Raw genomic sequence first — 26,389 nt, forward strand, 5'->3', positions numbered from 1 at the left:
CCTCCTCTGCCTGTCCATCCTTTTGAACACCTATAAGAAAGGCAGTAATAATATATTCATTTTAAAGATGTAGATACCAAGACACTGGGAAAAATTGACCACTTAGTAGATCTGACTCGAAACCCAGATGCCTAGCTTCAGAACCTCCACTCTTAAACACTTATGATGCCTTCTTTTCTCTTTGCATTGCTAAGAAAGAATGTGAGAATATGGCTTGTAAATATTTCATGAAGATTTAGATTAGAGCATTCAGTAGAGAAGTAACTTGGACAGTAGAACAGACAATGCATTCCTGGCTTTTATATGTGGTGAAATGTGTCAAGAAAAGAGAGTGAAAATTTTTGTCTAAAAAGTTTGGAACTATGGCTAGTAGAGTGAGGTACCAAGAATGGCATTGTACTCTTAAGTTTGCCAGCAACCACTGGCTCCAGTTGGTTTCTTAAGAGGACAGATGCTACTCATTAATGTCTTTCCTAACCTGAAGTTCACAATAAATAAGAGAAAACATGAAGTCTTCTAAATGTCTAGTTCTCTATAAAACTCCAGAACACAGGGCCCAAAAGAGTGGTATTAATTTCTGTAGTAATGCTTTCATTTTTTAACTTTTCTTTGCCCTACAAAATTAAATGGCTATGGCACAACAGATATAATTTAAAAGACATTTTAACATAGAAATTCAATCAACCAAATAATCTATCAACATGTTTTTTATTGAGTGCGGACCAAATGCCTTGCATAACGTTGGCAGACAGATGATAATTCTGGCATTCTCATTGACTCGCCAGATGACTTTGTTTAATTACCTGAAATGCTAATATCCCAATTACTCAATCTAAGAAAAATACAAATTGTATTGTAGTTGAACTAAAAGGAGCTATTTAAACTACTATCATTAAGTAAATATTTGAAAACCAATTTGGATAAATAATGTTATTAATATGCAAAGTTTTAGTTTTGTTTTTGGAATTTTATTCTTTAATTTCTGGCATCAGAGTGAAACTTATTCTCCTAAGAGGAAAAAATAGTACAATTCTTTTCAAATTTGGTTTATAATACAGGGCCATGCTAATGGAAGATAAGTGTCTTCATTAAGAGGTTCTCCTTCATTTGACGACCTTAGTGCACTATTTCTCAGGTGCTATGAAATGTATCTCAGCATAATAATCATCTGATTTCCTACACAAATAGAAATATTTCTTAGAAACAAATGTAGTTAATAGATGCAGATCATCTATTTTAAAAATTGTCCACCAAAATGGAAGAATTACATATATCAAATGAATTCTGTTAACTAAAAATATTGAATTAAAAATGACCTCATGTATTAGGTATTTATTATACACATCTAAGTGACAGAGAAATTTAAAAAGTCCAAGATAAATATTAAATTCAGATATGTATTTTACTAATTATTAAAAAAAATAGAATCCCTGGTCAATGCTCTGCTTCTTTTCTTGATACCATGTAATATGAAAGCAAGCATTGAAGACTACTGTGAGAAAGAAAGTCTCTGTGGGTTTGCTGGTTGTGTTTAATTCTACAGCTCCTCAGTTGTCCTATTGAAATGTGTTAATGTGTGGCTGTACCTCATAAAATAGTCTACTCTTGCTTGCTGATAAATTTTTCCATCACCACATTTCATCTAAAGATCAAAAAGCATTCTAAAAGGCAAATAAATCCATAATTTCCCTTTACTAGATAATAAATAGGAGTGAAAGGCTTGTCTGGGCTACAAAGCTAATGAGAGGCGATCAGAACCAGTTACCAGGATTCCCTTTCCACTATTCATTTGTCATGACTTAGAAGCTTTCCCTTATAATTCAGTCATTTCTACTGGGTCAGTAACTAAGTACTCAAAAATGTGAAGTTCAAGCTAATTGTACATCATGTAATCCATATACCTATAAACTTAATTTCTTCTTCAATAAAAGAAAAATTCAAAACAAAAGTCATTAAAAAGCAGCATCCAAAAAAAATTATCTTCCATATGTAGTAACAACTGATGCTTATTTTGCTGAAAACAGTTAAAAGACAAGTTTAATTTGGGAAGAAACTCAAAAATATCTTTGGATCAGATTTTGCCCTACTAATTTTGTGCATGGCTGTTAGTTGAAGTTTATAAACAAAATAGTGAAATGAAATCAAAGGGTGAGAGATCACTCCAACTTTGTCATGTTTCCTGTACTTTAAATTGTAACTACTTTTTCCTCTTCTCCCAGTTTGGGTAACATTCTGGAAGCTGTATTTCCTGAAGAACCTAAAGTCCCTATTTTAGAACTAAAAATCATTTGGATTGTAGTGAAAACCTACAAACAGAGAGTGGGGTCAAATGTATCAAGGTGCTTGAAGAAAGACACATTTCTCCCCCTGGTCCCTGGGCCTCACACTCATTTCTCTCAGTACCTCATATATTTTCTTCTCTGTGTGGACTAACCATTCACTTCAAAGGAAAATCGTGCAAGGAAAGGATTTGCAGGGTGTGGAAAGATGCAGGAATCTGGCTCTACATATTCTGAGAAACCTACCCACATGATTAGTGGTTAACAGCTTGAAGTGGCAAGATGTTAAGATGAAAGTATACAAATAATTAATGGGAGGGAATGGTTGTGACAGGAGATTTTAAACTCCTCAAAGACAAGAATCATAAATACTGGTCCAGCATTTCATCGCTATTATCTAGGACTTGGAAATCACAATCATCTCCCATTTTGCAGAGAAGGTAACAGCATCACAAATAAAGATGTCAAGAAGAAAGGCATCCTGTCAGACTTAAATCAAATGTTGCTATTTGAGAAGCAGCATAGTGATCTCTTCCAAAAAGATTTGCAAAATGAAACAATGTTCAGTATGAGATTAGGGGCCTCCCTAGATATTTCCCTTCTCCTTCATTTCATTTCACTTCATTCCATAGAAGCTCCTCCTGCTCTCTTCCTCTGCTGTTTCTGCCTACCACTCTCCATCCACACAGCAACCAAAACAACTACACTGAAATGCAGTTTCTGTCAGGTATCTTGTCAACTGGAAAACTTGCAGCGGCTGCCCATAGTTTTTCTTATATTTCTTAGCAAAACGGGTTCTTTAAAGGCAGTTTCAACTGATTTCACAATTATTGGCTTCAGTATAAATATTTTTAATCCCATATATTTCATTCACATAGATTTGGGTAAGACTCAGGTCTATCACTTCACTAAGATAATTAAGGTCCTTAACCTCAGTTTTCTCATGTTAGATGAGTCCAACAATGCCAATCTTATTAGAATTAAATAAGTTTCACTTTTAGAGCTTGGTTCATAACAGTTGCTCAATAATGTAGGTTTCTTTCTCATTTATTCATCTTTATATCCCCCACATTAGATGCTCATTTAATGCTTCAGCTGTTACAAGGGATTGTATATTTGTTTCCAGTGTAGTTAAAAATAGATAGAGGGTAATTCTCTGTGCAACAACTTCTATAAACATGGCTTCGGTCCACTGCATCAAGTATTTCTTTAAAAACTTTTCAGTAAAATATCTCCATAATGCATTCTGCTCATGGTTGTCACTTTACTATAGTATCCAATTCTTTCCTAACATTGCATGATTTTACAATATGTACAATAAGATAAATCTTAAAGTATCACTGAAGCAAGTAACAACAACAAAAATTTTAAATGTTCAACATTAGATGATACTGAAAAGAACAAACTCTCTTTCTATGTCCTAAGAGGGCTATCCATGTTTTCCATTTTGAAGAATGTTATTTAAAAAAAAAAAGAACAACTATCAAAATAAACTTGCCACCCAAACAAAGGCAAACCCTCTTCTGATGACAATTTGAGCATTATACACTTCAGGAATTATTCACAGCATATCTGTAATTCCCAATTGGCCTCTCCTTGCCTGCCAGCACACTCTTGGGCTGCGTTTTCTCTACACTCAGGAAACGCAGTCATTTCAACATTAGCCAAAGTGAAATATAATTACGAATGTATATCTCCTGCCAAAACTTCATGATGCGTGCCAAAAGCAAGTAGACATTGTCTATGGTTGATCTACTGTTTGGGTTTTCCACACTGTGTTCCCCTTGCATTAGCACAGATGACTTCAGGTAACCATAGTCTATTTCAGACTTTATCAACACTTCAATCTTTAACAATGAAAGCCTTCAAAATATCAGCCATTATTTCAATTTATACTTAAATTCCCCTAATCCAGCCATGTCTTATTGGAATCTATTTTAACATGACACAGCTCAAGCTTGATAACCTGGTGATTGCACTAACTTCTTTTCCACCTCTTCAGAAGTCTAACCTACCGGTTTTCAAACGGACCTTTCTAACACAGTGTTGTTTTCCAAAAGGACCAGTTCACAAAAGAGAAGAAAGCCAGGTGGATTGAACGATTTCTTAACACCTAGCACATCCTTAATGTTTTCAACTCTTCTATTACATCAAGAGCTAGAGCAGAGGTCTGACGAACTTCATATTTAACTTATCTTACGAAATACAGCCAGTTCTCTGTTTTAGATTATAAAAAGGCCATGTCTACCATCTGGGCATTTGTTCCATTCTTTTATTCCCCTGTGCCCACCCATGATGCTCACTACTTTCTCCGGTTGGCATCCCAGCCACTACAATGATAATACAACCAAATGCAGATGTTTCCTCTTGCCCTGATAACAACAGAAAACTTCCCAAAGCAGCAAATGACATTTCTCAACTTCCAGGCAATAGGAACTCCCAAGCAACTCCTTCCCAACCTGTAAATTCAGGGCAGAAAAGGAGACGCAGGAAGAAGCGCTGCAGCTTTAATCAAAGTTACACAATTTTTTTTTTCTGCCTTCCTTGCTCGGCAGTTTCAAAAAGACAGGCATCCATACCCAGAAAAAAATGAGATCTTAGAAGGCAGGCTTTCTCTTTCATTTTCATAACAGGCATATACTCAGAGTTTAATCTACCTTCTCCAAAAGTAAACCTGCATAAAGCCATAATTTGGCTCTGAGTGTTTACAGAGTGATGTGGGGTCGTGGATGGTCATGGAAAAGTATCCTCTGGGAAAAAAGACACCCTGCTGCACTGATCATCACTCTCCCCTCTTCAGACCAGACCTTCTGTTCAACTTTAAACTTGTCCAAACCATCCAAGTTCCAGCCAGTGTTAGCACTTCATTCCTACCCCCAAGTCCACAACTAGGAAGCTAAGTGAGAAGGGGCTGGGTCACTAGGGGGTGAGGGTGGGGTGGGGAGACACACTGTGGGGATGTTAATTATCATTTTAAATGCTTTGCAAATAGATCAAAAGAAAGGACATTGAGAAGTTTAAAAAACCCATACCACATACTGAGCTAAGAAAGGATGCTGGGGATAGGGGAGAAGAGAGTGCTAGGAAAAGAATAGGTTAGCAAGAGATAGGGAAAATAATAATAACAACGAAGAAGGAGAGAAAACTAACCTGCATAGGGGATGGCGATGGGAAGCAGCAGGAGATGGAGGAGGACATGCTGCAGCAGCAGGACTGGCAGGAGTTTGGTCACCCACATGGCGCTGGGCGCTGGCGGGTCCCACTGGAGGAGATGCCCGGGTGGAAGAATCGTGTTCCGACTCAGTGCCTAAAAGAGCCAGTCGGCTCTGAGCGGCTTTTTATTGCAATGAGCTAAATTTGTTGTGTGATTAACTGGAAAGATCTAGGTCTGAACTCCCTCTTACGGTAAGAAACTGTTTAACAACAGCCCTTTACTCTCTTCCAGCCCCTCCTTTCCTCACTACCCCCCCCTCCCCAACAACACCAAACAGATCCCAGTTCCCCGCGCCCCCCTTCCCCCTCCACCCTCCAACTCTGCTTAGGAAATAAACTTACAAAGAAAAGGTCACCTGGCCTGGGGCCAGCTTCAATTTGGAAGCTCGAGCTCCAGACCCCAGTGCTCCTATCCGGGCAGGGAAGGGAGGAGCAAGGCTCAGCCCAGTAGCTAAATCAAGGCACAGACAGAGAACCAATTTGCTCAATTTAAACAGAAAATACATGTGTTCACATATCTATTTGGGAAAAGAGGAAGGGGAAGCAGAAGAAGAAAGCAAAGAGCTGCTTTTTAGTCAAATGTGCCTTCGCTCTGAGCTGTCTAGTTCCACTGCTAGAGCGATCTAGGTATTCCAAAGGCGGGCACAGGTGCCCAGGGGGTAAGAGTCAGGTTGGGGGGAGGAGGCAGGCAGGAGGCAGAGGCTGGCAGGTCCAGCCCAGGTAGAAAGAAATTAGGTGAGAAAAGGGTGGGGTAATATATGGTCAAAATAAATAAAGAAGCAAACAAAAGCAGCCATACTGCCAGGTGGGAAAATTGCCCCTGTCCAAGGGACTCAGAGCAGGCAGTTTTTTCAGAAGCTGTGCTAAGCCCCACAAGTCACTGAAAGATCAGACAGAGGCCAAAATCCAGGACTACAGGCATTATTAGAGGAGAAGGACCTGCCGGGCTGTCTGGCAAGGGGAGAACAGCAACACGTGCAGAGGTGAACACGCCTTTTGAGGGGAGGAATGGGAAGGAATGGGGGCTTAGGGTACTCGGGGGGCGCTGATTGGTGGCTTAATGTATGGTCCATATAAGGTGCATAGTTAGTCACTCAGGTACTTAGGGACAAGGGCTTAGGGTATTTGGCAGGTGCTGATTGGTGGTTCAATATATAGTCCATATAAGGTGCCTGGTTAGGTGCTCAGGAATATCGAGGCCTCAGGTGCAGGTTACGTCATACTCCGCCCACCAGCTGGGGGAAGGAAGCATCTATCAGTCACCACAAACATACCTAAAGTGTATCAGGGAAACTTGTCTGATCTGGGGTCTGATAAAATCTGGTCATGCTCTCAAAATGTCAAAGGGACTGTGATTGTCCACAGCCTGTCTTTGATGGATAAATGTAGAATGGACTGTGTCCTTGTACACATGTAAACACATACACACTCACACACACACGTATGTCTATGTGATGCGTGCACCTTCAAAGAATTTCTCTGGAAATCTCTCAAGCTGTTTCAATACAGTAGTGATGAATGGAACTCTCTTCTTAAGCTCCATCCCCTTGCATTCACCCACCAGCCTCCCAAAATTTAAATGGAGGGATGAAGAGCATTGGGGGGATGGGGTGTGGATGAAGGGGAGAGGGACATGACTCATTTCTGTAGATTCCTTGTGAAATCATTGCCCAGACTTTGCATTTATTGAGAGGATTTGTCTCTGCACCACTCTGATTACTTTGGGCAAGCACTTGCTTTATGTTTAATGGACTTGGGGGCATAGTTGCCACATGTGTCTCTGAGATGAGCACAAGTGGGAAGCAGTGTCTCTGTGGACAGAGGAAGGGAAGGTGGGCATAACGTGAGAATGGCTCTGGAGCAGTGTGTCGAGATAGTGGGCAAAAGTAAAGCCATCCACAGAGCAGCCTTATCTGTACCTACAGCTCTGATTTCTCCTCCTCTTGCTCTACCCATCCTCGCCTCCAGAAAAAACAAACAAACAAACAAACAAACAAAAAAACCCACACACCACATGATTGCAGGATAGCTAGAGAAGTGGGGGCTTAAAACAACCACTTTGAGGAATCCACATTATATCACCTTTTTATAACTTTTCTCTTTGATCATTTCCTCAAACCAATGAAACTTAACAGTCATTTGTCCCCTCTCCCTGGTGTCCCAAGTATCAATTTCACTTTCCTTTGACTTTCTACTACAGTTTTTGGAAAATGTCAACTTCAGTGTATTGCCTGACCATGATCCTGAATTGTCCCATGGCATCTCTTGAACTGTATTAGGGATTCAAACTCCTTTTAAAGAAGCTAGATTTTTCTTTAAGTAAATTCTTGTAGGTATACAATGAAGGAGACAAGTTTTTCTGTTCTCTCTCACACAAACAAATCAGTATGGGGCTGTAAGCATAATTTCAATTATTACTACAGGCTTGGAGAAAAAAATATACCCTGGTTAAGATATTATTTAATAGGTCACACATTTTCACAATTTGTTATTGTCACATTGTTGTCAGTGATGAGAATGGCACCAGGTGTTAGACTGGTGGGGTTAGACCCTACCTGGGTTCAGCAACCTAGGTACTTGAGTTCTGACTAGTAAAGAATTCAGAGCCAAGACTCTAAGAGAACATTTATTTAGAAAATCACAGAGGTCGGAGAAGTAATTTGTAGAAGAAGGTGATACAGGCAAAGGAAGGGTCCTTAGAGCTTAGAAGTGAGGAAGGTAAAGGTGATCTATGTACCTGTGGGGAGGAGGGTGGGAGAAGGAAAAGGCACAGGCGTGGGCATGCTCCAGGGAGGGAGAACATGCTGGGTCCTCCTTCCTAAGGGCTGTAAGGGTGGAAATTTTAGAGGTGCAGGGTCTCTTCTATAGCTGCTTCCTGCGGAAGAGAGATGGCATTTTTCTTCAGAGCCAAGAGATCCTTGCTCTCTGTCAGAGGGATGATGAGGCCTGGGCATAGAAGGAGGTGGCAATGGTGTCTAGAGGTGGTATTCCCTGAGTATGAGTAGGGCTTGTCACCTGGTGGAGATAAATTGTCTTGGTATTATTGGGGCAAAAGCTAGAATGACAAGGATTATGACAAATGGTTTGATAGAAGGAGAAAGATTTAGTTTTAAGTAAAAGGATGGGAGAAAAATAAACATTAGTTTGGAGGATGGTAGTCAACTACTTAAGAAAATTAGAAATATTCAGGATCCAGTTCAATTCACAGGTGAAAAATAAATTTTGAAAACAATTATTTGAATTAAAGTTTAATATTCACAACTGTGCATTATATAGTCTATAGAAACATAATTTCCCTCTTACAATCACCCTTATTTTTTTTTTATCAAAGAGCCAAATTAAGACTAATTTATTTACTATACTGGAGGCCCAGTGCATGAAATTTGTGCACTGGAGTGGGGGAGGGTCCCTCAGCCAGGCCTGCACCCTCTCACAATCCAGGACCACTCAGGGGATGTCTGACTGCCAATCTGGGACCCCTCGGGGGATGTCCAACTGCTGGTTTATGCCCGATCCCAGCCTGACCTGCAGGATAGGTTCTAAACAGGCAGTCAGACATCCCCCGAGGGATATAGCAGTGCGCCAAGCAGCAGGCAGCCAGAGAGGAGCCCAAACTGGGGCCGAGTGCCACGCCGCTTGTTCTCATCCCCACCCGCTGTGCCTGCTGCCGCCACTCAGTAGTGCTGCCATGGAATCAGGGGAGGCTCCTGCCACTGCAGCTGCCCTTGCCAGCCATGAGCCCGGCTTCTGGCTGAGCGGCGCTCCCCCTGTGGGAGTTCCTGCATTGAGCGTCTGCCCTCTGGTGGTCAGTGTGCATCATAGCAACCAGTTGTTCCTGTCATAATGGTTGCTTAGGCTTTCATATATATAGATTAAGTCCAGTTTCAATTTGGCCTGATTATTTGCATAAACACAACAAGAATAGCAATTGGACATATAGGGTCTCTTAAGTCTGCTTCTCTGGACTCTCATTATTGAGCTTCAATACACCTTTCAGGCCAAAGTAGCTGAACCTCCTAGCTATCATCAGGTTTTCCTGCAATACCTATATATTTGGGTGAATTTCTCAAGTTCTCGGGGTCCCCAAAGATGTCTTGAGGCTCCTTTCTTGTCATCTCTCAGGAAAACAACCTTCATTCCTTACCTGGAAAGACTACTATGAATCATAGGATCAAGCAATGTACCAGGCCATGTCTCCAAGGGGCTCGTATTGGCTTCAAAGACAATCTTCATTTCTTAAGGATTTCTGGTGACATCCGGAGTTCAGGCATGTCTCCGTCAGATGTGACATTCCAGCCAAAATCTTGGTTAATAAAACCACAATTGGAAACTGGTCTTATTGAACATGCAAAGACTCACTCATTAACAATTGCCAGGTTCTGGAGGGATCAGGTAGAGAGAAAAATAATTTACCAAATTGTTTTTAAAAAATAAGTCTTCTTATATCTGGAAAGCAAGAGGAAAATCCTCATCCATTTAACAATGTAAAAAAGAACCAAAATCAAATGTTTACTTTTGCTCTTTAAATTATTCACTTAATAAATTTATTATTCAGCTTACTTATATAATTTTCTTTTAAGATTTTTTTCACAAACCTTCTATAACTTTCATAAACCTTTTTACAACTTTCACAACCTCTCTTACCCATTCAGAAAAAAAAAAACACCTTTGGAACAACTTACTTCATTTTCCTTCAAAAAAAAATCTTATACCTTATACCTGCTATCAAAAAACCATACACATTCTTTCAACTTACAAGTAAAAAGTAAGAAATTAGCATTTTTTAGATTGGCAAATATATTTCAAAACTTTTAAAATCATAGGCTCTTCCATTGGCAAACACACTCATATTTTTTAAGAGATATATTTCTAATAAAGTTCAAGACATTTATTAACAGCTCCAAATCTATTTTCTAGGTTTGTGTAATTAAAGTAGACAAACTTAATACCTGTCTAGCAATCAATATTTAACAGCTAAAATAAATTCATTTGTTATGCTTAAATGGCTAAAGTTTTTTCTTTCAATAAGGATTACCTCCCAGACACTTGCATTTTAAGAGATGGTTCAGATAAGAATTCTTGAAGAAAACCAGATATTTCCCTTTCAAAGGTACAGAGAAATAAATGTAGGTTCCTCCTAGAACTTTGGTTTCATAAAGCCAATTATCTATAAGCCTTTTGAGCAGAATAGTGGAGGTTAGGGGAAGGTAAAAAGATTTAGTGGGCTTTGATGTTCTGGAGCCATACCTCTAGCCCTGTAAAGACTTTATTTGTAAAACAAGGAAGTCATTTTTAACACCTCAAGAATTGGGTTGCTACTCAAATGTTGGTGAAAACTGGCAAGTTTATTCACCCATTTTTGGAATATTTTTTGTTGTTGTTTTTTCATTAGGTATATTTTCTTTCAGGCTCTGTAGCAATTAGAGAGAGATCTACTTTATCAGTGGTACATAGCTGGGGGTGATTTCAAAGAGCCATAAAAGTTTGCATGTATGGAAAAGACATATTGACACATCATCCTCTGTGTACTTCCCTTGGGACTGGCAAAATAGGTCATTGTAACAATGGGGATTATAACCCAACCCACTATTCTTTTGACATTGCTTCTGTAAATGCTGACGCAGACTAATATAGAGCTTTTAGATAAACGGCATGTTTGTATAGAATCCTAGGAACTAACTTCAGGAAATATAGACTCCAGCCTTCAGTCATCCCAGTTCTGGGAGATTTGCTGACATTCAAACATAGAACTAGGATGACATAGAGACATGATGAAGACCAGGATGACGTACACCAAACCATCACTTGACCAGTTTTGAGATCCTTATCAGAATGGACGATGCTGGCCTGCACATGGAGAACTTTTCAACCCCTTCCCATTGAGTTACTTGTTCTGCTTTCCTCTCCCTCCTTATAAAAACCTGTGCCTGCACTGAGATGTTGAAGTGGACAAGAGTCCCCCATCTCCTTGTTACTGGCACTTGAATAAATCTCTCATTTTCACCAGCATCTGTTTCATGAGTTTGGTTTTTGTGGCAGCAGGCAGCTGAACATGGGTCCAGTTACAGGTGTAGCTGTAAGATAGTATTAATATTAATGGTGCCATTACTGGCCACACCTCTCCATTGCCCACTTTATAGTGGGGCCAGGCTATGTTACACCTGGGACTTTCAATCCTGGCGACCTTATGAAGCTGGTCTGTTGTCCTTGCTCTGCTCAAGTATGTCTAACTGCTTATCACAACATTAAATACTATAAATGCTTAAACCTACATATTTAACATTATATGTTATTCTGCTTTTGACAGGTTATTTGGTTTCTCTATTTTGAAATGATAGCTAATATGCATTGAGCTTTTAGTTTATGCTAAACATTGTGCAAAGTACTCTTTAAAAGATTGTCTTGTTTAATCCTTACAAAAAACTTATATTAAGAAAGAATGATTATAATTTCTATTTATTTATTTATTTATTTATTTATTTATTTATTTATTATTGTCTAAAGTTTTACATATGCCTCCTTTTCCCCCAATTGACCACCCCCAGCAATTTCCACTTTGGGCAAGCTCCCACTGCCCCAGTGTCTGTGTCTATTGGTTATGCTAATATGCATGCATACAAGTCCTTTGGTTGCTCTCTAACCCTACCGCCCACCATTGTCTCTGGATCTATTCTTGTTCATCAAATTATGTTGTTCATTATATCTCACACTAGAGGCCCAGTACACGAAATTAGTGCATTTGGGGTGGGGAGTCCCTCAGCCTAGCCTGCACCCTCTCATAGTCCAGGAACCCTTGGAGGATGTCTGACTGACAGACATCCTTAGAGACTCTTGCCACTGCTGTTGGGATCACTAACTGTGAGCCCGGCTTTAGCTGAGTGGTGCTCCCCCTGTGGGAGCACACTGACCACCAGGGGGAAGCTCCTGCATTGAGCATCTGCCCCCTGGTGGTCCATGCACGTCATAGTGACAGGTCGTTCTGCCGTGCAATCCATTAGCATATTAGCCTTTTATTACATAGGATATGAGTGAGATCATGTGATATTTATCTTTCTTTGACTGGTTTATTTCACTTAGCATAATGCTCTCCATTTCCATCCATGCTGTTGCAAATGGTAAAAGTTCCTTCTTTTTTTTTATAGCAGCATAGTATTCCATTGTGTTGATGTACCACAGTATTTTAATTCACTCATCTGCTGATGGGCACTTAGGCTGTTTCTAAATCTTAGCTATTGTAAATTGTGCTGCAATGAACATAGGGGTGCATATATCCTTTCTGACTGGTGTTTCTGTTTTTTGGGATATAGGCCTAGAAGTGGGATCACTGGGTCAAATGGGAGGTCCATTTTTAACTTTTTGAGAAAACTCCATACTGTCTTCCACAGTGACTGCACCAGTCTGCATTCCCACCAGCAGTGCAGGAGGGTCCTTTTTCTCCACATCCTCACCAGCACTTGTCATTTGTTGATTTGTTGATGATAGCCATTCTAACAGGGAAGAGATGGTACCTCATTGTTGTTTTGATTTGCATCTCTTGGATGATTAGTGACTTTGAGCATGTTTTCATATGTCGCTCAGCCTTTGGTATGTCCTCTTCCGAAAAGTGTCTAATTTCGGCCGCGGGCCGGATCCGGCCCGTTCGGCTGTTCTATCCGGCCCGCCGAGCCGAAAGAGCTGAGGGTTCTCTTGCTCTCCCCTCCGCTCCTTTACTTTGAATTTATATTAGTTCACACAAACACTCCATCCATGCTTTTGTTCCGGCCCTCCGGTCCAGTTTAAGAACCCATTGTGGCCCTCGAGTCAAAAAGTTTGCCCACCCCTGAATTAGATCCTTTGCCCAATTTTTTATTGGAATGTTTTTCTTCCTTTTGTTAAGTTGTATGAGTTCTCTGTAAATGTTGGAGATTAAACCCTTACCAGTGATAACATTCGCAAATATGTTTTCCCATGCAATAGGCTTTCTTTCTTTCTTTTTTAAAATATATTTTATTGATTTTTTACAAAGAGGAAGGGAGAGGGATAGAGAGTTAGAAACATCGATGAGAGAGAAACATCGATCAGCTGCCTCCTGCACAACTCCTACTGGGGATGTGCCCACAACCAAGGTACATGCCCTTGACCGGAATCGAACCTGGGACCCTTCAGTCCGCAGGCTGACGCTCTATCCACTGAGCCAAACCGGTCAGGGCAGTAGGCTTTCTTGTTGTTTTGTTGATGGTTTCTTTTGCTGTGCAGAAGTTTTTTATTTTGATGTAGTCCCATTTGTTTATTTTCTCCTTAGTCTCTATTGCCCTAGGAATTGTGTCTGTAAAGATATTGCTACAACATATGACTGCTATTTTGCTTCCTATGGAGTCTTGTAGGATTTTTATGGTTTCCCGTCTTACATGTAAGTCCTTTAGCCATCTTGAGTTTGTTTTTGTGTATGGTGTAACTTGGTGATCTAGTTTCATTTTTTGCATGTATCTGACCAAATTTCCAAACACCACTTATTGAAAAGACTGTCTTAACTCCATTGTATGCTCTTGCCTCCTTTGTAAAATATTAATTGAGCATAATAGCTTGGGTCGATTTCTGGGTTCTCTGTTTTGTTCCATTGGTCTATATGTCTATTCTTGTGCCAGTACAAGGCAGTTTTGAGAACCATGGCTTGGTAATATAGCTTGATATCTGGTATTGTGATCCCTCCAACTTTATTCTTCTTTCTCAGGATTGTTGTGGCTATTCGGGGTCTTTTTTTTTTATTTCAGATGAATTTTTGGAGAGTTTGTACTAGATCTTTGAAATATGCCGTTGGTATTTTAATGGGGACTGTATTGAATCTGTAGATTGCTTTGGGTAGTATGGACATTTTAATGATGTTGATTCTCCCAATCCATGAACATGGTTCTTCCATTTGTTTATGTCTTCCTCTATCTCTTTTTTTCAGTGTCCTGTAGTTTACTGAGTACAGGTCTTTTATTTCCTTAGTTAAGTTAATTCCTAGGTATCTTAATTTTTTTTTTTGGTGCAATGATAAATGGGATTGGTTTTTTTTTCATCTCTTTTTCTGTGAGTTCATTATTAGTGTATAAAAAGGCCATAGATTTCTGCATGTTAATTTTGTATCTTGCTACATTGCCGAACTCATTTATTAGGGCTAATAGTTTTTTGATGGAGTCTTTGGGGTTTTCTATGTATAATATCATGTTATTTGTGAATAAGGACAGTTTTACCTCTTCTTTTCCAATTTGAATGCCTTTTATTTCTCCTTCTTGTCTAATCGCTATGGCTAGCATTTCCAGTACTATATCGAACAGGAGTGGTGAACGTGGGCATCTATGTCTTGTTCCCATTCTTAGGGGAAATGAGTTTAGTTTTTGCCCATTGAGTATGATGTTGGCTGTAAGTTTGTCATATAAGGCTTTTATTAATGTTGAGGTATGATCCCTCTATTATCACTTTGCTAAGAGTTTTATCAAGAAAGGGTGTTGGATTTTGTCAAATGCTTTTTCTACATCGATTGATATGATTATGTGATTTTGTCTCTCTGTTTGTTTATGTGATGTATCACATTTATTGATTTGTGGATATTGTACCATCCTTGCATCCATGGTACAACCCACTTGGTCATGGTGTATGATCTTTCTAATGTAATGCTGAATCTGATTTGCTAGAATTTTGTTGAGGATTTTAACATCTATGTACATCAAGGGTATTGGCCTGTAGTTCTTTTTTTTGTGTGTGTGTGGTGTCTTTATCTGGTTTTGGAATTAGGGTAATGCTGGCTTCATAGAAAGAGTTTGGAAGTATGCCTTCCTCTTGAATATTTTGGAATAGTCTGAGGAGGATAGGTTTTAGTTCTTCGATGAATGCTTGGTAGAACTCCCCTGTAAAGCTGTCTGGACCAGGGTTTTGCTTGCTGAAAGATTTTTGATCACTGCTTCAATTTCTTAGATAGTTATTGGCCTATTCAGGTTTTTTTATTCTTCCTGACTCAGTTTTTTTTCTGACCTTGTCTTCTAGCTCACTAATGTGGTCCTCCACTTTCTTCTAGTCTACTGTTGTTGCTTTCTATTGAATTCTTTATTGCAGTGATGCCATTTTTCATTTCTTCTTGGTTCTTTTTCATTTCCTCTTCTTCTTACACATATTGTTGAATTTGTCTTCCAACCTTTCAGCATCCTTATGACAATTTCTCTGAATTCTTTCTCTGACATGTTGTTTTCCTCCATTTCATTTACTTCCTTTTCCGGTGATTCCTCCTATTCTCTTGTATGTGGGCTGTTTCTCTGTCTCCCCATGATTGCTCTTCTCAGGGTGTCTGGTTATATAGCTCTCTCTCTCCTGTGTTGACTTTCTCTAGGTGATATCTGACCTTTCCATCCATGGATTACCTCACCAGCTGTGTTTAATTCACCAATTCCAGGTGGGTGTTGTTCGATTTAGCTGTTCCTTCTATCTGCTCTGTGAGAGAGCGCAGGGCCTGTCTGCGTATTCGATGCTGCTTTTTCTCCCCCTGGACAGACTTTTTAGGCACCCACAGTCAGGGAGGCTGGAGTCCCAGTGTTCATGGGTTTGCAGATCAGGCAGCTGGTCCTTGGGAGTTGTGGTTGTAGGGTCCTGGGAGGTATCCGCAGTCTTCCTGGTGGAAGGTAAGGCTGCGCTTCCAATCACAGCCAGTCTCCCCTTCAAGATGGTGTGGTCTCTGTGGCAGAGCTGGCTGCTCTGGGAGAGATTTCAGTGGCAGTAGAGGCTTCCCAGCCAGAGGAGCCCAATCTGCCAGTACCCAACAGTCCTGTGGAAGATACCAGTAGCTGTCCCTCTCTCACAAATACAGACACTCACCGCATGTCCATGCACTCTCCTTTCATTCTCTCACTCACACTATCTTGCAGCCTGCTGTCCCATCAGCAGTCATCTTGGATCTCCTCTCCATTTATTATAACTTGTTTATAATTTCCATTTATAATTTAAAGTTAAATTATTTCTATCCTTTTAAGTTTTATTTATTTATCTCTTTTAATTTAATTTATTAGGGTAACACTGTCTAATTATACAGGTTTCAGGGGCACAGAGCTATAGCACATCATCTATCCAGTGTATTGTGTGTTCTCCATCCCAAGTCAGGTGGCCATCCATCACCATTTATCCCCCCTATAACTTCCTTCACCTCTTCCCACCACCTACTCCAGCAATCACCACACTGTTGTCCATGTCCTTAAGTTTTCTTCTCTTTTTCTTTTTTGCTTTGCCTAAGTTCACAAAGGAATAAAGATTCAGATGTGAGATTTAAATGAAGTTGGTCATGCCCCATAAATTTCTATAAACCCCATGAGAAGAACCACATGTCTTTTATTCAATATTATAGTCACCAGCATTAGACTAAGACAGAACATATATGAGATGCTCAGTAATAATTTATAATATAAATCAATATATGTAATTTTAAATCTTTCAAAACTATAATGATATATATAAATGAAAAAATATTATTAATTACGCTATCATTTTACTTTGTGTTGGTAACACATTGTCTTTGTTTTTTCTAAGTTACTAGAGGCCCAGTGCATAAAATTCATGCACAGGGGGGAGGGGGGTTCCCCTCAGACCAGCCTGCACTTTCTCCAATCTGGGACCCCTTGAGGATGTCTGAATGCCCGTTTAGGCCCAGGAATGCTGGCTTCCAACCATTTGCCTGCCTGCCTGCCTGATTGCCCCTAACCACTTCTGCCTGCCAGACTGATCACCCCCTAAACACTCCCCTGCCAGCCTGATTGATGCCTAACTGCTTCCCTTTTGGCCTGATTGCCCCTAACAGCCCTCCCCTGCTGGCCTGGTCACCCTAACTGTCCTCCCCTGCTGGCCCTGTCAACCCTAACTGCCCTCCCTTGCCTGCCTGGTCCACCCAACTGCCCTCCCCTGCAGGCCTTGTCCCTCCCAACTGTCCTCCACTGCTGGCCCCAGTCACCCCTAACTGCCCTCCCTTGAGAGCCTGGTCCCCCCAACTGCCCTCCCCTGCAGGCCTGGTCCCCCTCAACTGCCCTCCCCTGCAAGCCTGCTCACCCCTAACTGCCCTCCCCTGCTAGCTTGGTCCCCCCTCAACTGCCCTCCCCTGCAGGCCTGGCCCCCCTCAACTGCCCTCCCCTGCAAGCCTGGTCACCCCTAACTGCCCTTCCCTGCTAGCCTGGTCCCTTTTAACTGTCCTCTTCTGCTGGCCTGGTTGCCCCTAACTGCCCTCACCTGTAGGCCTGGTTGTCCCCAACTGCCCTCTCCTGCAGGCCTGGTTCCCCCCAACTGTCCTCCCCTGCAGGTCTGATCACCCACAACTGCCCTCCTCTACAGGCCTGGTTACCCACAACTGCCTCCCTTTCAGGCCTGCTCCCTCCCAACTGCGCTCCCCTGCTGGCCTGATCATCCACAACTGCCCTCCCCTGCCGGCCATCTTGTAGCGGCCATCTTTGACCACATGGGGGCGGCCATCTTGTGTGTTGGAATGATGGTCAATTTGCATATTACTCTTTTATTATAGGACTAGAGTCCCGGTGCATGAAATTCATTCATGGGGGAGGGGTGTCCCTCAGCCCAGTCTCCAATCTGGGACCCCTCGAGGGATGTCTGACTGCCCGTTTAGGACCGATCCCGGTAGGATCAGGCCTAAATGGGCAGTCGGACATTTCTCTCACAATCCAGGACTGCCTGCTCCCAACTATTCGCCTGCCTGCCTTCCTGATTGCCCCTAACCACTTCTGCCTACCAGCCTGATCACCCCTTAACCACTCCCTTGCCAGACTGATTGATGCCTAACTGCTCCCCTGCCAGCCTGATTGCCCCTAACTGCCCTCCCCTGCAGGCCTGTTCCCCCCCAACTGCTGTCCCCTGCAGGCCTGGATCCCCCCCCAACTGCCCTTCCCTGCAGGCCCAGTTGCCCCCAACTTCTCTCCTCTGCCAGCCTGGTCACCCCTAACTGCCCTCCCCTGCAGGCTTGATCGCCCCCAACTGCCCTTGCAGGCCTGGTCCCTCCCAACTACCCTCCCCTGCTGTCCATCTTGCGGTGGCCATCTTGTGTCTACATAGGGGCAGCCATCTTGTGTGTTGGAGTGACAGTCAATTTGCATATTACTCTTTTGTTAGATAGGATAATAATGATGTTTTCCCCATCCTGTGCTATTACTTTTATACTCCCTAGGTGTTAGTTAAATGGTTCATTTAAATCTCCAAAAATGTGTCTCAAATTTTTTTGGTAGAACAGAAAATTTTTCAAGAAGAGAACTTTTAAAAAAAATCATCACCCAAGGATGTTTATTGATTAGAGAGAGAAGAAGGAAGAGTAAAAACATCAATGTGAGAGAGACATCAATCAGTTACCTCCTGAACACACCCTAACTGGGGATTGAACCCACAACCTTGGTATGTGCCCTTACTGGGGATCAATCCACCAACCTTTTGGTGTATAGGACAATGCTTCAACCAACCCAGCCAGGGCAAAAGCATACTTTAAATATTAGAATTTGTGTAATTAGTTAAATACAGAATAAATACAAATTACCTATATAATTTTTTAAATCTGTCATAAGATTGAGGTCTCTATTGTCTCATGGAAACAAGATTGATTGAATGGAAAAATGTATATAATTGTACTTTTTTAAAAGGTTGCACTTGACTCAAAAAATTTTTTTTGTCTTCGAAAGCCCCATGTTTCTCATGTGCAATTGATATTTGCAGGTATTCATAACAGGAGGAAGCTGATGTGCCTGTGCTCTGTGGACTAATGTATACAGTGCTAGTGGACTAGTCATTTCTTTTATTAAGTGACTGGCACTTTTGTGATTCCATTCTGTTTGCTGCTACTGCTCCTGGTCTCAATTCTTATTAAGGCAGTTAATTAATCCCTGTACCTCAGTTACCTTACCACTAAAGTAGGATACTCTGTGCTAACCATTTCCAATGTACTACTATCTCACTTACCCAATTCACCACCCCCTCCTGCCAAATATATACACACACACACACACACACACACACACATATACATATATATGTATATATATATATACATATATATGTATATGTGTGTGTGTGTGTATATATATATTTGTATATGTGTGTGTGTGTGTGCGTGTGTGTGTGTGTATATATATATATATATATATATATATATATATATATTAGGTATTATTGTATTATTATTGTCATTTATTTATAGATAAGGAAAGTGAGATTTATTTATTTATTTATTTATTTATTTATTTATTTATTTATTGCTGAAAAAGCTTTATTGCTTCCATTTGGTCCAATGCATGGGAGAGGGCTTCAGGATGGTTAAAAGAATGGCTAGTAGCTTTGGGGAGAGGCTCAGGTAAAAGCCAGACCCCAGGGGAATGCAGAGGGGCCTCTCAAAGGCCTCTGGGCTCCAAAGGCTCCTGGTCGTGCTTGAGGGTAAGCCTTTTGAAGAGATACTTGCCCAGCCCAGCCTAGCCTGGAGGCCAGCAGCCTGGGGAGGTGAGTCAGGTGTCGCTCATCTTCTTGATGACTTTCACCTCCTCATCCCGGAAGTGGTTCTCCAGGAAGCCACAGAGCTGAGGGTCTGCACAGGTAGAACCCAGGGCCTGCAGCTCCACAAGGGTCTGGTTCAGGTTCCTCTCCTAGGACAGGGCAGCTTTCATGGCGTCCTGAGTTTCGCCCACTCACCTTGGGGAGGCTTCAGCACATCCTGGAAGAGAATGCGGCCACTGCGCTGGTTTTTAATCTTTAAGAGACCCTCAGGGCTCTTTTGCTTCTTCTTCGCCAACTCACGGAAGAAATGGCCCATGCCCTCCAGAGCCACATCCTGGAGGTTGAATAGAAGGTAGGTGTATGGGGCCTGCCAGGAGGTTGACTGCAGCCTCCACCTGATGCAATAATTCTGACGAATTTGGTAGCTCATGGTTGTTTGGAAATAGGAATTAAGATTAAAAACAAAACAAAACAAAACGTGTTGACTGGTCTTGGAGGCTGAGGATGGCTGAGGTGGTTCTGAGGGTGGTGACTGGATAAGACGCTGGAGAGTGGTTGGAGGCTGGAAGAAGGGGTGTCCTTTAGTCCATTCCATCCAAACACTGTTGAAGCAAGAGACATATCTGAGGACCACTGAGGACACTGTGTGCGGAAACTGAGATTTTGAGACAAGTCACTTGCTTTCGGTAATGCCACGTTGACAGAGATCCATATTGAGATTTTCAACATTTCTCCCAGCTGTAAAATTTGACTATTCTATTTATCTGAAGTCTGTAGTGGTCACCTTACTTTTATGTAATTCTGACCTTCCACATCTCAGAAAGAAGCACTTGTGTAATCTTTGATATTGCTTATCTTTCCCAGGTAACTATATCTTCTCATTCTTCCCTTTCATATTGGTCCCACCCTCTAAATGGTAATTTTTCATCTATAGAGCCTCACCACTGAATAATATGTGTTGACTACTTTTAATGTAGGAAATATTACAAAATTCATTATAATTTGTATTAATTTCCTTTAGATGATATAGCTCAATTTAGAACATGTACATAAAATGTTGGGCAACACATTAATTTGCCTTAACTTGTATGGAAGGTGCTATCATCTGAATGTTTGTGTCTTCCCAAAATTCAAATATTGGAATCCCAGTCCCCAAAGATTGTAGTATTAGAAGGTGGGGGTGTTGGGAGATGTTTAGGTCATGAGTGTGCAGTCCTCATGGATGGAATCAGTGCCTTTATAAAAAGAGTCTCCATAGGCCCTTCCATGATGTGAAGACACAACACGAAGAAGGCAACACCTGTGAACTAGAAAGTGGGCCTTCACTAGACATTGAGTGTGCTGGCACCCTGATTTTGAACTTCCAGATTCCAGAATTGTGAGGAATAAATGTTGTTTATAAGCCACCCACTCTGTGGGATTTTGTTGTAGCAGGCCAAACAGACTAAAGACACTAGTATCTTTGACAGGAACTCCTAATGAAGAAGGAATATATGTTTCAGAGATGGAATATGGTTAATGCTTTTTAGAAAACCAAAAGTAAAAGTGTGCCTGATGTTCCACATAAATAGTGGTTGAACTATAAGTTTGGATCAGATAGAAAATATTTTTAAAATATGCGAAGCAGAATCAGAAAACAATGAGACAAGCAGGCACAACGGCATATTTATATGAATATATTTTGAAGAGTGGGTACAATGGCTACACAAAAACCTAGATCTCTGTGCTGTCAGTATTTAGCCACAAATCATGTATGGCTATGTGAATTCAACCTTAAGTACAATTGAAACTAAACTTTCAAACTTGTAGTAGCTACATTTCAAGTACTTAACCGCCAAATATGTATGGCCAGTGGATCCCACAGTGGACAAGGCAGATATTGAATTTTTTTCATCATTGACAAAAGTTCTTTTCCGGATGTTGATGTAGTCTAAGATGATTGGAATAAATGTCATCTACATGTGATTATGGACTCAAGCAGTGGGACAGAGCAAGAGAATGACTGTTAAAGATAAGAGTATACTAAAAAATTGATATGGTGGGGACACTTAATTTAAAATCCCCCCTTTCTTTCTATTAATATTTTACATAGTTTGAACAATAACAGGACTTCAATTACTTTTCTTTGGGAAATAAAGTAACTGACAGGAGACAACTCATTTTTTGGAGGACATGTCAGGCACACACTATAGATACAAGCACAGAGAAACTGGTCATGAGAAAACCTTTTTAAAATAGGTATTTTGAACAAACACCTGTCTACTAAGGAATGTGATACAATCCATACATTCAAGTACGTATAGGGTCTCTGGGAATGTGACACATCTGTCTAGTACATTAAAAAAAATGGCCTAATTGAAAACAACTGATAACTTTAGGACATATTCTAGATGTAATATTTAAAAAATTAATTAACTTAACATTGATTAACCACTAAAAAGTCTCTAATGTTTACTCAATCAAATCATAGACTCAACCACTTACCAGTGCGACTTTTGCCACACTCCCAGGAAATCTGTTGCAGAACTTGTGGTGAGACCACAAGGCAACTTCCAGGACAATGAAAAAAAAACAGTTGAAGGACGTCATCACACAGTCGGAATTGTCAAGTGTGTAAAAAAGCAGAATTATTATTATTTTTTTTTAAATACGTTGTGCATACTGAAGCAGAAATCTTTGTGCAGTTCACTAATGTTGATAAAGCAATAGCATGGTGCATATTAAAAGAAATTCCTCTAAAAACAAAACAAAAGGACAGTCATGACTGGAGCTGTTCTTGCCTTTGGGGAGTAAAGAGAAGACAGGCGTTGAGAACACCAGGAAATTTGAGCTAAAACTAAACTCTGTGATGCTGCATTTTCAGTTTTCTTTTCTGAGCCACGAGGGGCCATTCTCAGAACCCAGGGGGGGCTAGTTAACTGTAACACTCATCACCTTTCCTTTAGAGGCTAGCTTTTATGTCTTTCCAGGTGCTGGCTGCTTCGTTAAATCTGGAGTGCCCCCAACTTATAAAGCCTAAGCATTCCACACCTGGTATGTTGGACATGGGGATATTAGTAAAAATGTATAAATTTGGGGAATCAACTTGTTTTTTTTTTCTTTCTGAGTTTAGAACCCAACGATGATAAAAAATATAAATTAGTGTAAGAAAACGGAAATATCACAATAAGGTACTTTTCAAAGCAACTGTTCAATCCATTCATTTTGCATCTTAAAAGCCACATAATAAAATGGAGTTTCCCTTTTATTATATGTCCATGTTACATGTTTATTATGGTCTTGGGGATATCTGAGGGCAACTCCATTTACCAGATGGCATCAATACCAGGAATTACATTTCAAACTTGAGAGAAAGGCTTCAGATGGTGGAACACTGCTTTTCTGTGAATTTGTATGTGTGTGTGGTGGGGGGCAGGGAGTGAGAGGAGGTGTTTCTTTATAATATACTATACTGCACACAGCTCATCTGCTTTATTGGCCTTACTTATGAATTACTTAAAGAGCTATTTAACTAATGCTATGATACCATGGTCCCGTATAACATAATAACCTTGGCAATTTTGTTAATGACTGACTTTATATGTAGTTTGTTCATAACAAGGCAGTACGCTTTAGATTTTTAAAGAAGCTTATACTTAAATTCCTAATCTAGGAGCCTGGGATTTCTCATTCAAAATGGTAGTGTCTTTGACAGACTTCTTACTTCACTCATGTTTGGGACTCTTTGCACTCACTGGATTCCTGGAGACTCTTTAGAGCGAAGAGGCTATCAAATCCATCAGAAACATCACTTTTCTCTAGCCACGCAACACGGAATATGAGGAGAAAAATCTCTGAAACTGTCTATGTTGCTTAGTTATTTAACCGTGCTATATTTATATGCTTTTATAATTCACAATAATGTTGCAAAAAATAGCAAAAGGTCAGATGAAGTATGTTGCTCAGTATTTTAATCTAATCCTGAATGGAGAAAAATAACTCTAGAATGAACCAAATGTTCTCACCCTGCAATTCTAAAACAGAATTATACTTCATATATTGAATAGGTGATGACATTTAGCAGAACACCCACATGGAAAACACCAGTTTATAGCTATCTTAAACTTTTTTTTCTTTTTTTGCCCTGATAAAAGAAAAATGTTCATAGAATTTTCTGAATCTCTTTTCCATGATTTATTTTTTTTATTTTTACATTTATAAATAAAAGAGGTTACACCCTTTTCTTTTATATCTCTCTATCCCCAAATAATAGATTTATTGTAGCATTTTTTATGTTTAAAGGTAACTAATATTTTTTCAGGGTTTTTTTTTTTCCCTCCTTTTTCCTCAGAAACAACTTCCTAATTCTCCAAAGTGCTATTACATGTTATGGTTATTTAGCATCATTCTAAGAGTAACTTAGAAGAAAACATTGTGTCTTACTTAAAGATTTCATTTGGAACTTCTATACAATATATAGCTTTAATGCCCTATGGTTTAACATTTCTCGTTATAGATTTACTAGGGGCCCAGTGCACGAATTTGTGTACCTTGAAAGGAACTGTGGGCCACGAGGCTGCGGTGGGCACAGGGGTGGGTCTCGGCCCATCCTCTGTGCCCCCGCCTGGACTCTCCCACTGTGGCCTCTGGTCCCCTGTCTGCCGGTAGCCCCGCTCCCTCCGCCGCTGCTCCCACACGCTGACAGCGCCAGCCCCACTTGCACCCACTGAGGGCGCAGAGCAATTGGGCCTGGCACCAGCAGTGGGTACAAGCGGTGGCTGCCGGTCCTGATCGCCCCTAAGGAGCAGGGGGAGGTGGAGAAGCCCTCAGGGGCGATTGGAGCCGGCAGCCTCCACTCACACCCACTGATGGCGCTGAGTGATCGGGGCTGGTGCTGGGCACCGGCAGCGGGTGCGAGCGGCAGCTCCAGCGCCGGCAGCAGGTGCGAGCGCTGGATGGGATGGTGGTGTGGGGGAGCAAAGAATTTTCAATAACCACCAGAGACTCACCCTGATGACAGCAATTGGCCCCCTGCCCTGGTCTGGCGCCCCGCTCACCTGCTCCACCATTCCGCTGCAGCAGATGCCCACCATGTTCCGCATTCTTCCACCTGCTGCTGACGCCCGCCATGTTCCACACACACCCCCTGGTGGTCAGCGCACATCATAGCAACCGGTTGTTTGGTTGTTCAGTTGTTCTGCCGTTCAGTCTATTTGCATATTAGGGTTTTATATATATAAGATTTAATTCTTTCTTAATGTACACAGAGATAGAGAAAAATCAAAACCAGCTGGCTCAAGTCCTAATTATCCATGTATTGAGAAAACCTAGACAAATTAACTCACTTTACTCATCTGCAAAATGATAATGAAGAATATATAAAAAGGGTTGTGACAGTTGTTTATAATTATATATTTGATCATTATTATAGTAACAATTGGAGAATAGTCATACAACACTCATAGGAAATATTTAGGAATGCTATACAATTTTCGTAATTGTTTTTGTTGATACTAAAACATATAAGATACTCTTTTAGTTATTTAATGTCTCAAACAGAAAATACCTCAATTGAAATGCAGAGTGAAGACATACTTTTGGCATAATGATATTAGGAAAACCCCTAGTGTTTAACAGTTATTTAATCCAAAGTGCCTGTTAATATTTTAAAATAAATTTTAAGTGACACTAGATACGACTATAAGTTTTTCATATGCATCCATGTGTTAACTAATCTAGGGAAGCAGAAAAAGGTATAGAATTCCATGTTATAAAATATTGCTAGTGAAAAATTATATTTAAGTAAAATAATTTGATATTTTAATATGTAAAACGTTTGGGGCATACTCAACTTTGTATTGGCATCTTGCCTAAATAAATGTCACTAAAATAATATTCTTGCTGTTACTTAAGGGAATTATTGCATCCAGAAACTAACAGTATTTGTATTTTCTTCCATTAAATCAGCAAAAAAGGGATTAAATACCAACGTGATTTATCTAAAAGATTTCTATTGTCTGGATTTCTCAATGTTTAAGTTTTAATTGTCCCCCCCACACACACCATTTTCAAATAATTCAAGGTAGCCACTCATTTTACATTCAAGTGTATAGAGTATATGATTGAATATACACTGAGTGGCCAGATTACTATGATCTCTAAACACATAATAATCTGGCCACTCAGTGTGTGTGTGTGTGTTTGTGTATATATATATATGATAATATATATATTAGAGGCCCGGTGCATGAATTCGTGCATGGGTGGATGGGTGGGGTCTGGCCAGCCTGGCCAGGGGGAGGAGACATGGGTGGTTGGCTGGTCTACCTGCTGTTCAAACTCCTGGTCGAAGGGACAATTTGCATATTAGCCTTTTATTATATGTGATATACACTGAGTGGCCAGATTATTATGTGTTCAGAGATGATAATAATCTGGCCACT

General features: G+C 40.6%; 1 protein-coding gene across 2 annotated transcripts in view; it reads right to left on the minus strand.

Annotated features, from left to right (window-relative positions):
• The window catches only part of HGF (hepatocyte growth factor), a 69,458-nt gene extending 63,851 nt beyond the window's left edge, over positions 1-5,607 (minus strand). For both annotated transcript variants that reach the window (XM_080665504.1, XM_080665503.1), the window contains exon 1: positions 5,430-5,607. In XM_080665504.1, the coding sequence (XP_080521630.1) occupies positions 5,430-5,517 (88 nt within the window). In that variant the 5' untranslated portion in view covers positions 5,518-5,607. The remainder of the gene's footprint in view (positions 1-5,429) is intronic.
• Between the last annotated feature and the right edge of the window lie 20,782 nt (positions 5,608-26,389).

Source organism: Plecotus auritus, assembly GCF_963455305.1.
Source record: "Plecotus auritus genome assembly, chromosome: 4".
NCBI classification, from domain to species: domain Eukaryota; kingdom Metazoa; phylum Chordata; class Mammalia; order Chiroptera; family Vespertilionidae; genus Plecotus; species Plecotus auritus.